At 37.5% G+C, this 14,158-nt stretch overlaps 1 protein-coding gene across 4 annotated transcripts in view; it reads left to right on the top strand.

Annotated features, from left to right (window-relative positions):
- The window catches only part of TCF20 (transcription factor 20), a 62,369-nt gene extending 54,060 nt beyond the window's left edge, over positions 1 to 8,309 (top strand). For all 4 annotated transcript variants that reach the window (XM_081957306.1, XM_081957308.1, XM_081957307.1 and 1 more), the window contains one exon: positions 7,008 to 8,309. Coding sequence is in view for 2 of the 4 variants with exons in the window: in XM_081957308.1 (XP_081813434.1) it covers positions 7,008 to 7,025 (18 nt within the window). In the remaining 2 variants the exon portion in view is untranslated. The remainder of the gene's footprint in view (positions 1 to 7,007) is intronic.
- Positions 8,310 to 14,158: the final 5,849 nt, after the last annotated feature.

Genomic DNA, 14,158 nt, shown 5'->3' with positions numbered 1-14,158 from the left:
CCCCCTCCAGTCAGTAGACAGCTAAATTGGAAAACTAGTACAAGAAGTGGGTTTTGATTCACGATACATACTTACAGTAGGTGGGTATCTTCATTTTGACGTCATTTCTAATGCAAATTGGTATGTTTCATTCTTTAGAAACTCTGGTAATTAAAGTCTAAAATGTTGTTAAAACCTTACATTGCAGACATTCATTGGTTTTTTTAGCAGCAGCAGAGAAATAAGAGTAGCATTTTTGCAAATTTATGTAGATATAATGACTCAAGTCTAATAAGGACATTTGTGCAGTTATTTATTGTTTCTCCCCTCTTCCCATTTTGGATTAAATTTCTGAATTCCAAAAAAATCCTCACAATTTTTTTCCAGTTGAAACAATAGGAATAGGAAACTACTGTGTTTCCCCGAAAATAAGACAGGATTTTTTTTTGGACCCCCCATAATAAGGGCTTGGCCTTTTGAGGAGGGAGGGGCTCATTATTTTCTGGCAGGTGGGGCGGGAGAGAAGCGCCTCTTTCCAGCTCTGTTGCATTCCTCGCCATTGTGTCCAAGGAAACACGTAAAAAAAACCTTGCGAGTTCAAACTTCTCAAACTCACAAGAAGATTTTTTTACAACATCTTTCCCTGGACACAATGGCGAGGAACATGACAGAGCTGGAAAGGTAAGACATGAGTCTCGCGCTGGGGTGCAATTTTTGGGTTGGCAGGTGGGAGAGGGGATGGGTCAGTGCAGAGGCTCCTGCAACCTACCCATTCCCTGTCAGAACAGCAAATCTCCGTTACCCGCTGGAGAATGAGACGGCGGGAATGAAGCACGTTCCTGTGCCTCGAAAGCAGCTTTGCCCGGGTACTGGTGCAGGGACTGGTGATGACTGTGGCCACCGACAGCATGAGGGTGTTGGTGGTGCCAGACTCGCTGCAGGCCGGGAGGACAAAGGTGCTGGGATTGGCCGTGGGTGGCCGCCATCTGCTTGATCATCAGTGCCGCGTTCTGGTGCTGCAGAGCTGCCTGGAGATCTGAGCCCAGCGGCAGAAAATGCTCAGGCACCAGCGACATGAAGTCACCCGGCATGCCAGGATATGGGAGGGTGACAGGTGGCTCTCCAAGGCGGCCACACCGTGCATGCCTGTGCTGCCCCTGCTGCCGCCACTCCACAAGTCAAAACGGGGCCTCTTGGTGAGGTTCACGTAGGGGGGGACACACGTCGAAGTGCTGCAATCGCTGGTTGGGTGGCTGCTGGGGCACATTGAAAACTGGCTCTTCCAGGCTGTAGGAATGCTGGGGGAGTTGGGGGGGTGCTGCAGGCCCTGGTTTTCTAGCCGTTGGATGGGATACTTGAAGTGGCCATGCTGTGCCTGCAAAATCAGCCCGCTACCATCCTGCAGATTGGACTTGGCGGTGCTTCTCTCTGGACACTGCTGTGGCCACAGGGCAGAAATTCTGCCTGGCCAGGAGAACTGGGGATGGTGGCTGGCCTCCCAAATAGCCGAGTAGGCACCCGCCGTGCAGGCAGGAGGCGCTGGGTTCGGGCCCAAAGCTACCACCAAAGTAGGAGACTGATGGTTGGGTCTGGTTGTGTGTGCCCGGGGCTGGCGGCAGGCTGCCAAAGAATCCATGGATCGGCTGGGCCTGGCCCAACTCCGGAGGGCCACAGCGGGGGGCATGGAAACCACCGTAGCCTTCCCCAGACAAAATCAGGTTCATGGCCAGTAGGGTCGAAGAGGGCTCACCCAGGGCATTTAGGCTGCTGGTTCGTCACCACCACTATTTCCACCGTGAAAGGGTAATGGCGTGTAGGGTGTGTGGGGCATTTTCCCCCTTCCTAGAGGAAATGACGGACCAGCTGCACATGCATTTTAGTAGTTTTGGGGGGGGGAACTAATTGGGGAGGGCTTATATTAGCCCATGCCCTGAAAAGCTCGATTAGGCTTAATATTAATGTCCTATTTTCAGGGAAACACGGTACTAAACTGCTAAAAAATTGCTATGTGCACAAATCTGAAAAAAATGGAAATATTATATTTCCAATTCTTTGTGTCTAAATATTTTCTAGTTGTGATTCTATGTTCATATTTGGGGTTTTAAAGCAGCCCCAAGTACATTGATTCAAGTTTAGCACACAGAAGAATTCATTTTAAAATACAATAGTTTCCTGGCTATGCAATATGATTACATTAATAAATATATTAAAATGTTTGTTAAAACTTTATTTTAACTTGGTATCCTCCACGTGGTTTGATTTTTAATTCACATTCATCTCCCTTAGCAGAAAATTGAGAGGATATTAAGTAGGGAAGATTGATTTATTGGTAGTTGATGCTTGAAGTTAAATTGGATAACTTCATATTTGTATATTAGTTTGCAAGGGATCTTGGATCAGCTTTTTTAAAGCTGGTGCCTTCAGGATATGTAGTATAGCTAACTAGGGAACGATAGGCATTGTAATCAAAATATCTGGAAGGTTACATAGGATTGAATTAAACAAACATTAACTAATTGTATGGTTTACTTGCATATAGTTCAGCCCCTGCAAAGAGGGATACTTTGGCTGTTACATACTTTCTCTGAGTTTTGATACAAAACTATTTATTTTAGGTATAAAGATATTTGGTGAATTATGGGCATTAACGTAGTGTATGCATACAATGTAGCTAAGTAGTATGCATAAGCAAATGCATACTGCTTAACTATAATGTGATATATTTGTTCTGGTCTTCATATGATTGCAAAATCATCTGTTATAGTTTTGTCTTACATGCTGAAGGTACTATACCTTGTTTATGGGATCTTTCTTAGGGAGGAAGCAGGTCAGTTTTCAATAGATGGAGGCATTTAGTATTTATATAGATCAATTGGAGTAGTACTTTACATTCAAGGCAGTAGAACTAAACAAGTGAATCATATTGTGAGATCAATAATAAATGGTAACTCAAAAAGTTAAAATGAAATAACCATAAACAGCAAACACACTTGAGAAACTGGAATTTGTACATATAAAGAGAAGGCTACAGATATAACTACGGCTAGTCCTTGGTAGTCCTATAGTTATTGGGACTAGAATTTCCATCACTAAGTGAAACAGTCAGTAGGCAAAAATAACACCTGACTATACTACAGTTCCAGTAGTCTCAGTTATGGTCATTAGTCCAGGATCATTGTTAGGCAAGGAACTCTCACTTATGAACTCTCACTAGCACTTCAAATCCCCCTCCACCTGCATATCTCCTCCTCCCCCTAGTTTGGCCGCCTTGTACTCTGTTGCTTATTTCTGATGCCCCCTCACATTGGAAATGCTGGTCCTTCATGAGGCTTTGCAAGAAGGATCGGCCAAGAGTGAACAGATGGCCTGTAGGTCAGTTCTGTTAGTGCTGGGTTCACCGCTGAAGACCACAGGCCAAGACTCCAGAAACACTTCCAACACAACTACAGTGTGCCACGTCCTCATCACTCCACTTCCTTCAGTTCTTCTGCCCTCCCGAACAGCCTTCACCTTTGCTGGGAGCTGGTGCCACCTCTCCTGACTCATCTGGTGGTCGAGAGTACCTTCCCTCACCATCCCATTTTGCCGCTTCCTCCCCAACTGGGCCTGGTAAGCCCCTCTGCCAGTCTGTTATGCTTGCGACATGCATCCTAAGACTACATTCTTGCCCAATGCCGGAATCCCAGATTAGCAACAGGAGGAAGAAAATGGCAGCAAGGGACCCGGGGGGTGGGTGGGTGAGGAATGGTATTTGTCAGAATGCAGGGTGGCCAAGTGGGCAGAAATGGAGAGGGAGATAGGTAGGTGACTGAGGAGGTGCTGCAGTAGCTAGAACTTGCAAAACCAATTTTACTATTTGTTTAGCACTGCCATAATTTCAAATGTTTGCTGAACAAATGGTCATTGAAGTGAGGATTCCCTGTAATTATTTGTATTTGATTTAGTACATACCTATTTAGCTGTGTGTGTGTGTCTTATAAAAGCAGTACTTAAGAACTTCTAGGAGTGGAATCCTGATGGAATAAAATGAAAATGAAACGTCAATGGGGATACAGCTCTGAACTAAATTCAAGAATGGAAAAAGAGAACAGGAAAAATGTTGTGTATTTCACGTCTCTTGTACTTTAATTGGTTATTATACTTCTGTTTTTATATTCTGAATTATATCAGAAAAAAAGAGAAAAATCAATAACTAATTATGAATGCCAGTCATTTTCTTCTTTTACTTTGTTTGAAATTATTAAACTCTGCTTGGCTTCAATAATCAGCTTTTTCAACTGGAGAAATATATTTGTTCTGGGAGTAAGTTTTTGATATGTAAAAGGTCTGGACATTACTGAGAAAGAGAGTCAAGAATAAGTACTGAATAAATAAGCATAAAAGAAGTATGATGAATTGATTTGGTCAGAGAGAAGGAATGATTATTGAATTGCAAAACAAATATATGCAGGAAAAGTAAGTAAGCCCCTGTCTATCCTAGACGAGTACAAACCACCAGGACCGGACGGATTACACCACAGGGTTCTGAAGGAACTGGCAGACGAGATCTCAGAACCACTGAACTATATCTTTCAGAGATCCTGCAGCACCGGGGAACTGCCAGAGGACTGGAAAAGAGCTGATGTGGTTCCCATCTTCAAAAAAGGAAAAAAAAATAGATCCAGGAAACTATAGACCTAGCAGCATGACCTCAATACCAGGAAAGATTCTGGAAAAGATAATCAAGCAACGAATTAGTGAGCACCTAGAAGTAAACAATGTAATAGCCAAAAGCCAACATGGGTTTGTCAAAAACATCATGCCAGACTAATCTTATTGCATTCTTTGACAAATGACAAAATTAGTGGACCAGAGGAATGCCGTCGATATAGTTTACTTGGTCATCAGTAAGGCATTTGATAAGGTAGACAATAACCTACTGCTAGATAAAGTAGAAGAATGTGGGTTGGACAGTATCACCACCAGATGGATTCATAACTGGCTCACCAACTGCACTCAACGTGTAGTCCTCAATGGAACTGCATCGTCATGGAAGGAAGTATTCAGTGGAGTACCCTAAGGCTCTGTTCTAGGCCCAGTACTCTTCAACATCTTCATCAATGATATGGATGAGGGAATAAATGGGGAACTCATCAAATTTGCAGATGACACCAAGCTGGCAGGAATAGCCAACACTCCAGAAGACAGGCTTAAGATACAGAAGGATCTGGACAAACTTGAATATTGGGCACTATCTAATAAAATGAAATTCAATGGTGAAAGAGTAGGGTTCTACATTTAGAAAAATGAAATGCACAGGTATAGTATAGGTGGTACCTTGCTCAATAGTAGTAACTGTGAAAGAGATCTTGGAGTCCTAGTGGACAACCATTTAAATATGAGCCAGCAGTGTGCAGCAGCTGCCAAAAAAGCCAACACAGTTCTAGGCTACATAAACAGAGGGATAGAATCAAGATCACGTGAAGTGTTAATATCACTTTATAATGCCTTGGTAAGGCCACACTTGGAATACTACATTCAGTTTTGGTCACCCTGATGTAGAAAAGATGTGGAGACTCTAGAAAGAGTGCAGAGAAGAGCAACAAAGATGATTAGGGGACTGGAGACCCTTTCTCTAATAATTTATCCACATTTCTTTCATAGTCTTTGCCAAATCCAACTCTCAAATCATCAAAAATATTATGTTAACCTGCCTCCTACAAACTAGGAAGTATGCATAATGAATCAACACAGGATCCAGTAACTGAATGATTATGCTAATTCAGTTGAGTTTTAATTTTTTGCTAACTCCTTATGAGAGGCAGAAGGATGAAAGGAGATAACTCCCTTCCCTAATGCTTGGCTCTTCAGAAAAACACTTGTGGATGTTTGAAGGTTCTTTTCCCTATATGGTAACATATTAGGGCTATTAGTTTTTAATTCAATATTATATTTTACAACATTTTTTTAAAAAAAACCAAGAATAAATATAGAAGGAAACAATGTGGAAAAGAAAGAGAAAACCCAATAATAAAACTTGAGTTAAAAAAACTATTGTGGAAAAATATAATGATGTATCCCCCCCCCCTTTTTCATTTATTTCCCTAACCACTCATCCCAACTTAAATATTTGTACTTTATACATTGAATAATTGAATATTTCTGCTATTGTTTGTTTAAAAGCTACCAGTAGTCCTTGACTTACAACCGTTTGTTTAGTGACGATTCAAAGTTACAACAGCACTGATAAAAGTGACTTACAACCAGTTCTCACACTGTCATAGCATCTCCAAGGTCATATGATCAAAATCTGGCTACTTTTTCCAACTGGTATGTATTTCTGATGGTTGCAATGTCCTGGAGTCATGAAATCACTATTTATTACCTTCCAAGATAACTTCCAACAAAGTCAGTGGGGGAAACTGGATTTGCTTAAAGACTTCATGATTTATTTAATAGTTGCAGTGACTTGTTTAACAATTATGACACCTGTTCAGTTGTAAATGAGGCACAACTCATTTAACAACCACTTTGCTTAGCAATGGAATTCTGGTCCCAATTCTGGTTGTAAGTCAAGGACTCTTTTACTTTTAATTGGTCTCATGACTCTTTTCCTAAAACCCAATTCCAAATATCTGAATTTGTCTTTCTATGAGAAGTACAGTATTTAAGAGACCCATTCCTGCTTGAATTGTTATACTTTTTATTAAGATTATACACTGACCATTTTGCCATTTTACTCTTTGAGTTTTGTATTGTACCCAGAATTTCTTTTTTCTCTTATGCCAAACTTATTTTTGCAGCTATTGACACATATTTTAACAAACTATGGTATTTTTCACCCATGTTTTCTGAAATTATACTTAATAAAAGGGTTACACATATACGCATCCTAATAGGTGATTTTTTAAAAGAAAAATATGTTATTTGTGAGCTACTTGCAATCTTCCGAAATGCAAACATATTTAAACTAAAGGAAGAAATACTGTAATTAATGGGATATATAATACCTGTAAATGTTAGTAATACTGTTTTTTTCTCTCTCACAGGTTAGGCTGTTGAGATAAAAGCGATGGACATTCAAGATTAGATCGTTTGTTTCCCACTGTGCAGTCATGTCTCTCTTTTGACAAGCCTACCAATGCCAGCACTTCCTCCATCAATTCTTTCATCATGTTTGATTGACAACATCACAGAATATGATCTAGGAATCTGAACCAGCTATTTTCATGGACACACTCTTCATAGTGACTATGGGTAGGGGAGGGAAAAGAAGAGAAGAGAAAGTGGGAGAATTAAAGAGGGAGGGATAAAATATATATATAGATAAATATATATATATATATTAAAAATCTATTTTTAGTCTTGATAGACTTGTTTTAAATGAAAGGTGCGCTATCCCTTTTTATGCATTAAATTCCATTTTTAGGACCCACATAGGTATGAACTTGCTCATAAACGTGTATTAACTAGAAATCAGAAAAGGCCTTTACAATGTAATCACTTTTTCTTTCCGAAGGAGTGTCGGAGTTAATGAGCTTTCTTAATCAAACTTGTTTCTCTGCTCCATTTTCCACAATAGAAGATCCAGGTTTTAAAGAATACAAGTTTTTTGTTGCTGGCAAAATTGTCTGCAGGGATGAGAGTGGGGATGAATGGTTGCTGGGTGCTTGTATTTGTGTATGTGTGAATAGCATTTTTTTCTTAAAAAAAAAAGAAAAAGAAAAACACTATTTATTTTTATTAAGCAAAGAAGCCTGAGAAGAAGCAGAAGACTACTATGTCATGTGGTTTGTGAAATAAAGAGTGTCTTCTACTTGCTTCATATTCAGATACTTTAACCTTATATACATAACTTTGTACCAAAAGGTGGGAGATTGGGGCCATTGTTGGCCGCTGACAAATATTCCCAAATCATTCCAAGGAATTGCTGCCTTTTTTGAAGGCAGTCTATATGAGGCTTGCCTACTAGAAAGGGGCATTCAAAAGATGTTTGAATGTTGATATAATCAGTGTGTGTTAAGCTGTCCAGGAAAATTCAGTTAGCCCTTCTCTTCTTTTGTTACCCAAAAGGAGGAAGGGGGAATGTCAATTTAGCAGCCTACACCACATGGTTATTTTTTTCTTCGTTTGTACATTGTGTAATTTTAAACATTTGAGTTTTAGAAAACAAAACTTTTTTCTCTTGTTAAGGCCTTAAGAAGGGGTTAGTGCATCTTTCACGGATCACTCTGCCATGGGAATAAAATAGCTGTTTCACAAACAGTTTTATATATATATATATATATATATATTAAAAAAACTAAAAGGAAAAACCCACAAAAAACCTAATAAACTTCATTTTAATCTAATTTTATCTGTGAAATTTAATGTATTTCACTTCTTTGTGAACAAGCCATTTTTCCACAGTTGCTGTTTATAATTTGAATTACTAGTTTTACTTCTCAGATTTAAAATGAGTCCCCATATTTCTTTGGGGACGGATTGAAAGCAGACTCTACATTGATGCCAATAAACTTCTGATTTCTTTTATTTAAAATACAGCTGGGGAACACATTCCTGTCTGATTTTCAAGTGTCCTTTTCTTAGTCCCAACTAAAGTGCAAACCAATGTGTCATAATGGTTAAGAGTGTTGGACTAAGATTGGGCAGATGAGTGTTCTAATCCCTGTTCGGTCATGAAGCTCATTAGATGATTTAGGGCTGTCTTTATCTCTCTGTCTAATCTACCTCACAGGATTAGTGAGGGGAAGCTAAGGATATTGCCTCGAGTACTGGGAGACTGCAAAATATAAATGTGTCCTATATACAACTTTTTAAAAAAGTGTCCACTGATAGCTATTGTCAGTGTTCCAAGGGTGCATGATTCCAAGAGGCAACTACAGCTGGAGAGAAAAGTATTAACCCTCTGCATATGCTGTAATCTCTGCCTGAAATTCATAATTTAACTTTTTTCTTGTTTTTAAAAGCTATTTGATGCCCCAGATTCTGTTATTTGTTTTCTTCTACAGAAAGTAGGTCAAGCATCACACTTGGCTTTTCAGTGGCACTACTAAATAAAGCAGTGTATGGAACCAAACTAAAACTGAATTAAATTTTGGTTCATTTAATGAACATTAGATATAGTTAATACAGGTTTCTCCAAGCATGTATTTAATAATGTTCATATTTTTAACTGTAATTAACATTTACAGTTTTCAAAAAGATAGAACGAAAGAAACTTAAGATAACCGTAGAGTTATTTACCTGAGGTTTTCAGGAGCCAAGAAATGGGTTTCTTTCCTCTACTTTTATCCATGCACTATGTTATAAACTTTAACCATGTTATTCCTTTACTTCCTTGACATACCGGTCATTCTATCTTTTAGTTGCAAGTAATTGCATTTTGCCAAAGTTCCACTAAAGGCAATAAGAAGACGACTCAGTGAAAAGACAAGAGCCACTAATTAAGTCAACAAGCAATTTTGGATACATTGCATTAGGATCCTAGTGGAGTCACTGCAAATGAGTAGATTTTGAACCAGTTTCAAATACAATATATTCACAAAAAACAAAATTTCATAAACCCTCTGGAGACTTTGAAAGAATAACATGTTTTGCAACAAGTAGCAAGTTCATAAAGCTTAATATGTAACAGTTTTGACTCCAAAATATAAAAATTCAAACATTTTGTCTCCTTGCAGAAGAAAAAAAATTAATGTATTTTTCTTAAAAATTGATTTAAGAAACATTTGTATTTTAAAATGTTTGAAGTAAAATTGACAATTCAGCAAAAAAGGATTTTATTCCTATTTGTATCCCATATGTTGGTCTCAAATACCAAAGCCTATTTATATATTTATTATATTTATATATAAATATTATATTTAGTAACACTTCCCAATCATGTTGGTAGGTTTGGTGCCAAAAGGTTTAGGCAAAGCATATTTAAAGTGGAGCAGTCCCAAAAAATTTTAGTTTGTTTAGAATCTGAACAATTAGATCAAGAGCTGTGCTGATTTTGGGACGGAATGCACAAATTTGGAAGAAACATTGTTGAATTAGCTATCAGTTAAGTACTCATTCTGACGTTTCAAAGTTTGGAAGAAAAATATTCAAGAGTGTATCTTCAAGACACCACTTCAATATTTAGATTGTAAACTGGACAGGGAACTGGCATTCATTGACTATATCAATTAATGTTAATGCATTGTATCATCTGATGAAATCAACCTCATCAATGCACTGCCCTCTGAACCAACAGCAAAAGCTTCATCTTTGATTTTTCTTACTTGTCTGTTTGAATAGCTTATCTGCTTACTCTTCTCCAAGCAGAAAATATATACAGCATTCAACATGGCTTCCAGATCACTTATTCTGGTTGCCTATCTCTGGATAGGCTGTGTTTAATACTCTTAAAATATTGCACCTAGTACATATCAGATAGACCGTGATAAGCACATGGATAATATTACTGTGAATGAACCTTCTCCCTAATCTTCAATAAGACAAATGTGGGTTGTTGCCTTGAAAGATGTTTGAAAATCAAAGGTAATTCAAAATACAGTAGCGTCCATACACTTTGGAGATACATTGCCCTGGAATTGAAAACAATTTTACTAGCTTCCTATTTGTTTCTGAGCACAAATCAAATCTGACAAACCCTGAACAATTTGAAATTAAGAAATCTGAAAGTGCCTTTTTCACATTAAATTACTATAAAGAGCAGCAGTTCTATTATACGCGTAGTACTAAAACGGTTTGATAAGCATATTCTTTTCAGTAATAATACTCCAATTATGGAACTTTGTAAGGAAGAAGGATTGCCTGCTTACTTTGCTTTCAAAGGGTGGTAAAATAGTTCTGTAGTGCCAGACTCTAGAGAGTTGCTGTCCCCTTTTATTCTATTGTTCTTGATCTTCTGTTGATATGATTTCTAAATGTAATAAAATTATTGAAAAGGTGTGCAACACAGGAAAAAAAGCCCTGCAGGACTCAATCTGAAGATCTCCTTCCAAGTTGACATAAAACCGTTAACAGATATAGGTAGTCCTTATAACCACAATAGAGCTGAACATTTCTGTTGCTAAGTGAGACAGTTGTTAAGTGAGTTTCACCCCATTTTGTGCAACAGTTATTAAGTGAATTGCTGCAGTTTTAACATAGTAACACAGTTGTTAAGTGAATTTTACTTCCCCATTGACTTTGCTTATCAGAAGGTTGCAAAAGGTGATTACATGACCTTGGGATACCGCAACCATAAATACATGCCAATTATCAAATGTCTGAATTTTGATCATGTAACCATGGGGATGCTGCAAAAATCATAAATGTGAAAAATGGTCAAAAATCACTTTTTTCATTGTAATTTTGAATAGTCACTAAATAAATGTAAATTACAAAAAATTGTAAGTTGAAAACTACCTATGCTCATGGAATATTATCAACAAGGAGAGACACTATCCGTTATGTTGCTGCAAGCTATATCATTTTTTTCCCATTTGCCTTTTATTTATTATCTTATCATTTCTTAGCTATTGTTTGTTTATTGTTCAAAGTTACCTGTGACATTGTCATGAGGTCTACCTTCAGAGTTAGTCCTGCCTTGCATTAAGAGATCGCTGAGGTTAGTGCCAAAATAACAGGACCAAATGGAAATCAAGATAAATTGTTCAACCATTGTTCAACCATTATTCCCCTGCTGTTCTTATTTTATATTGAATTATATTTCATTTTATATGTCAACTTCCATTATACAGACACTGTTGCCACAATCAAGCTGCTATAGAAAAGCTTGTGCTTGTACAGAATAAAAGCAGGGAAGGGTAAAAGGAAAGTATATTTAAATATTAAATATTAGAAATAGGATGTTTTGAACTAGATAGCCAGTTGCTGTTCTAATGACACATTTATTAGTAGTCACTGTCAATAAAAGGTTGCTGGACTTGAAATAGATAATCTTGTGCTTATTAATTGATTAACACATGTAAAGATAAAAAGATTAGAGGAAACACTTTATGATTATAATCAGTGAAAGGTAGAATAATGACTGCATAAATGCAGTTTTCTTGGCAGTGTTATTCCTTCTGGCTTTCTTCCACAATGTTGTTTTCAACTTCCCAGTTGAAAAAACTAGTTTAAAGTCCTGGGATTCCCAGACAGTCCTTCATCCATGTTCTAATACCAGGTCTGACTTGGACCAGCTTCTGAGATAAGATCAGCTAACTACTGCCACCTGTTGAAACATGCCAGTGTTACTTAATGTTTATGAAATGGGATGTAAAGACCAGCTCAAGGAAGTCCTGCAAACTTTCCATCCAAAAAGTGCATTGAAGTCACTTTTAAAATTAGAATTAAAAACAGGAAGGGGGGTAAAACACACACAGTAAAGCTCAAGAGTAGGCAAATTCCCATATATATATAAAGCTAATTTAGAATGAAAATGTATCTAGATTTTTTTCTATAACTACATGAACAGGGCTCCCCCCAAAAAAAATCCCAAAGAAAAGAAGAAAAGCCTTATTTTGTGCTCCTTTTGAAGAGAAGTAAGCCTTCAGGCTAGAGTGTCTCTTTCATAAGAACACACCAACATTTGATAATCACACACCCTTTTCCCATTGAAAACTAAAGATTTCCAGCTTTCTAGGTAAGAATTCTGGAGGTAATCAAGATTTGTTGTTTCTTGTAAACGGTTTGATTAGGAAATGCAAATTCTCTTGCAGAAATGTTCTTGCTGGATAATCATCGAGACTATGGTCCTGTGTTTTCTCAGAAAATATTTTGCTCAAAAAGTGCCTTTGTGGTTTTGGTAGTGAACAGAGAGCAGAATAAGTATAGCTTCCATTATTCGTACTTAGAAAATAGCACAATGTTTTAAATTAAAAGACTTTTGCTGATGCCATGTTCAATGAAAACTTGTTTTCAATAAGATTGCTTTATTGACGGGGCCTGCTCTCCCCGTCTCCTGAGTACTACCCTGTCCTATCTTATTCCATCTATTATTAATTTAATATATATCAAAGGAAAGGGCTAAGTAGTTCTTCCAAAACTTTAAATGGATGGGAATTTGACACTATTATTCAAGACAATGGAAAACAGGAGGAATGGCATTGCTTTCAGAGTTACAAAGCAAGGGGTGGGGGGTGTTGCTATATGGAGCCAGTGTCTAACTGATTAGATTTCATGAGTGACCATTATGATTATTCAAGTTACAGTTTCAATTGTTGATGCAGAAGTAGAGAAAGTTGATTAATTTTAGGATCAATTAAATTGACGGAACATGCAAGCAAGAAGTGTTGACTGGGTTTGGAGGATAGAATATTAAAGTTGGGAATCATAAGGAGAAGAACATAATTAGACTATATGGCCAAAAAACAGGACTGCAGCAGGAAATTGTTCATCAATATCTGCTAGTCCATTGATTTCTGCATTGTTAACATAGTCTTCAAACAATAAAAAAAATGATACATATACACATCCTACCAGATGGAGATACAGAAATCAAATTATATTATTGGTACAAGGAGGTGGAAGAGCTCAGTTATAAAAGCAACAGCAGTCAGGCCAGGAAGTGCCTGTAGAACAATATAAACTGGATGAATGTGAAAAAGATTGCCAAATAATAAAACCAGAATAAAACTAACTAAATGCCACAACCAACAGTAGAATTTGTCGAGAAGGCACAGCTAAGAATAACCTTCACTTCTCATCCAAAAAGCTTCTTTAACTCTGAAGCTGAAGAAGCTTCTTGGCTGAGAAGTGAAACATCTTCAAAGAAAAACCCGAAAATCCATTTGCCTCTTGAAAAAGCACCTTGGAGACAACCATGACCTGGATGACTGAGAAGCTCCATAGACAACAAACAAAGATGGAAATGCATAATGAAATTCTGTACAATAGACATGTCAACATTCAACATACCTAAGAAGATGTTTATTTAAAAAAATTAGTACTAGGAAATGAAGTTACATTAGTACTTCAAATTCTGGGATGTGGCTATACCGCAAAGAACAGACTCATATGGGCAATGGATTTCTCAGAGATACTCTGTGGAATGTCACTGTAAACTAGCTTTTTAAAATCATCTTGTATTAGCAAATCCATGGATATGGTAAATAAGTGTTGTTAAAAGACAATATCCCCCAATGGCATAATGACAGACATACTAAATGGCATACGAGCCATATATAGGTTCCATTTAGATTAAATTCTGGCAACCTTT

The sequence above is a fragment of the Natrix helvetica genome (genome assembly GCF_964273705.1).
Source record: "Natrix helvetica genome assembly, chromosome: 6".
Classification (NCBI taxonomy): domain Eukaryota; kingdom Metazoa; phylum Chordata; class Lepidosauria; order Squamata; family Natricidae; genus Natrix; species Natrix helvetica.
The sequence above is the reverse complement of the archived record's forward strand: the minus strand, read 5'-3'. Positions and strand labels throughout refer to the sequence as shown.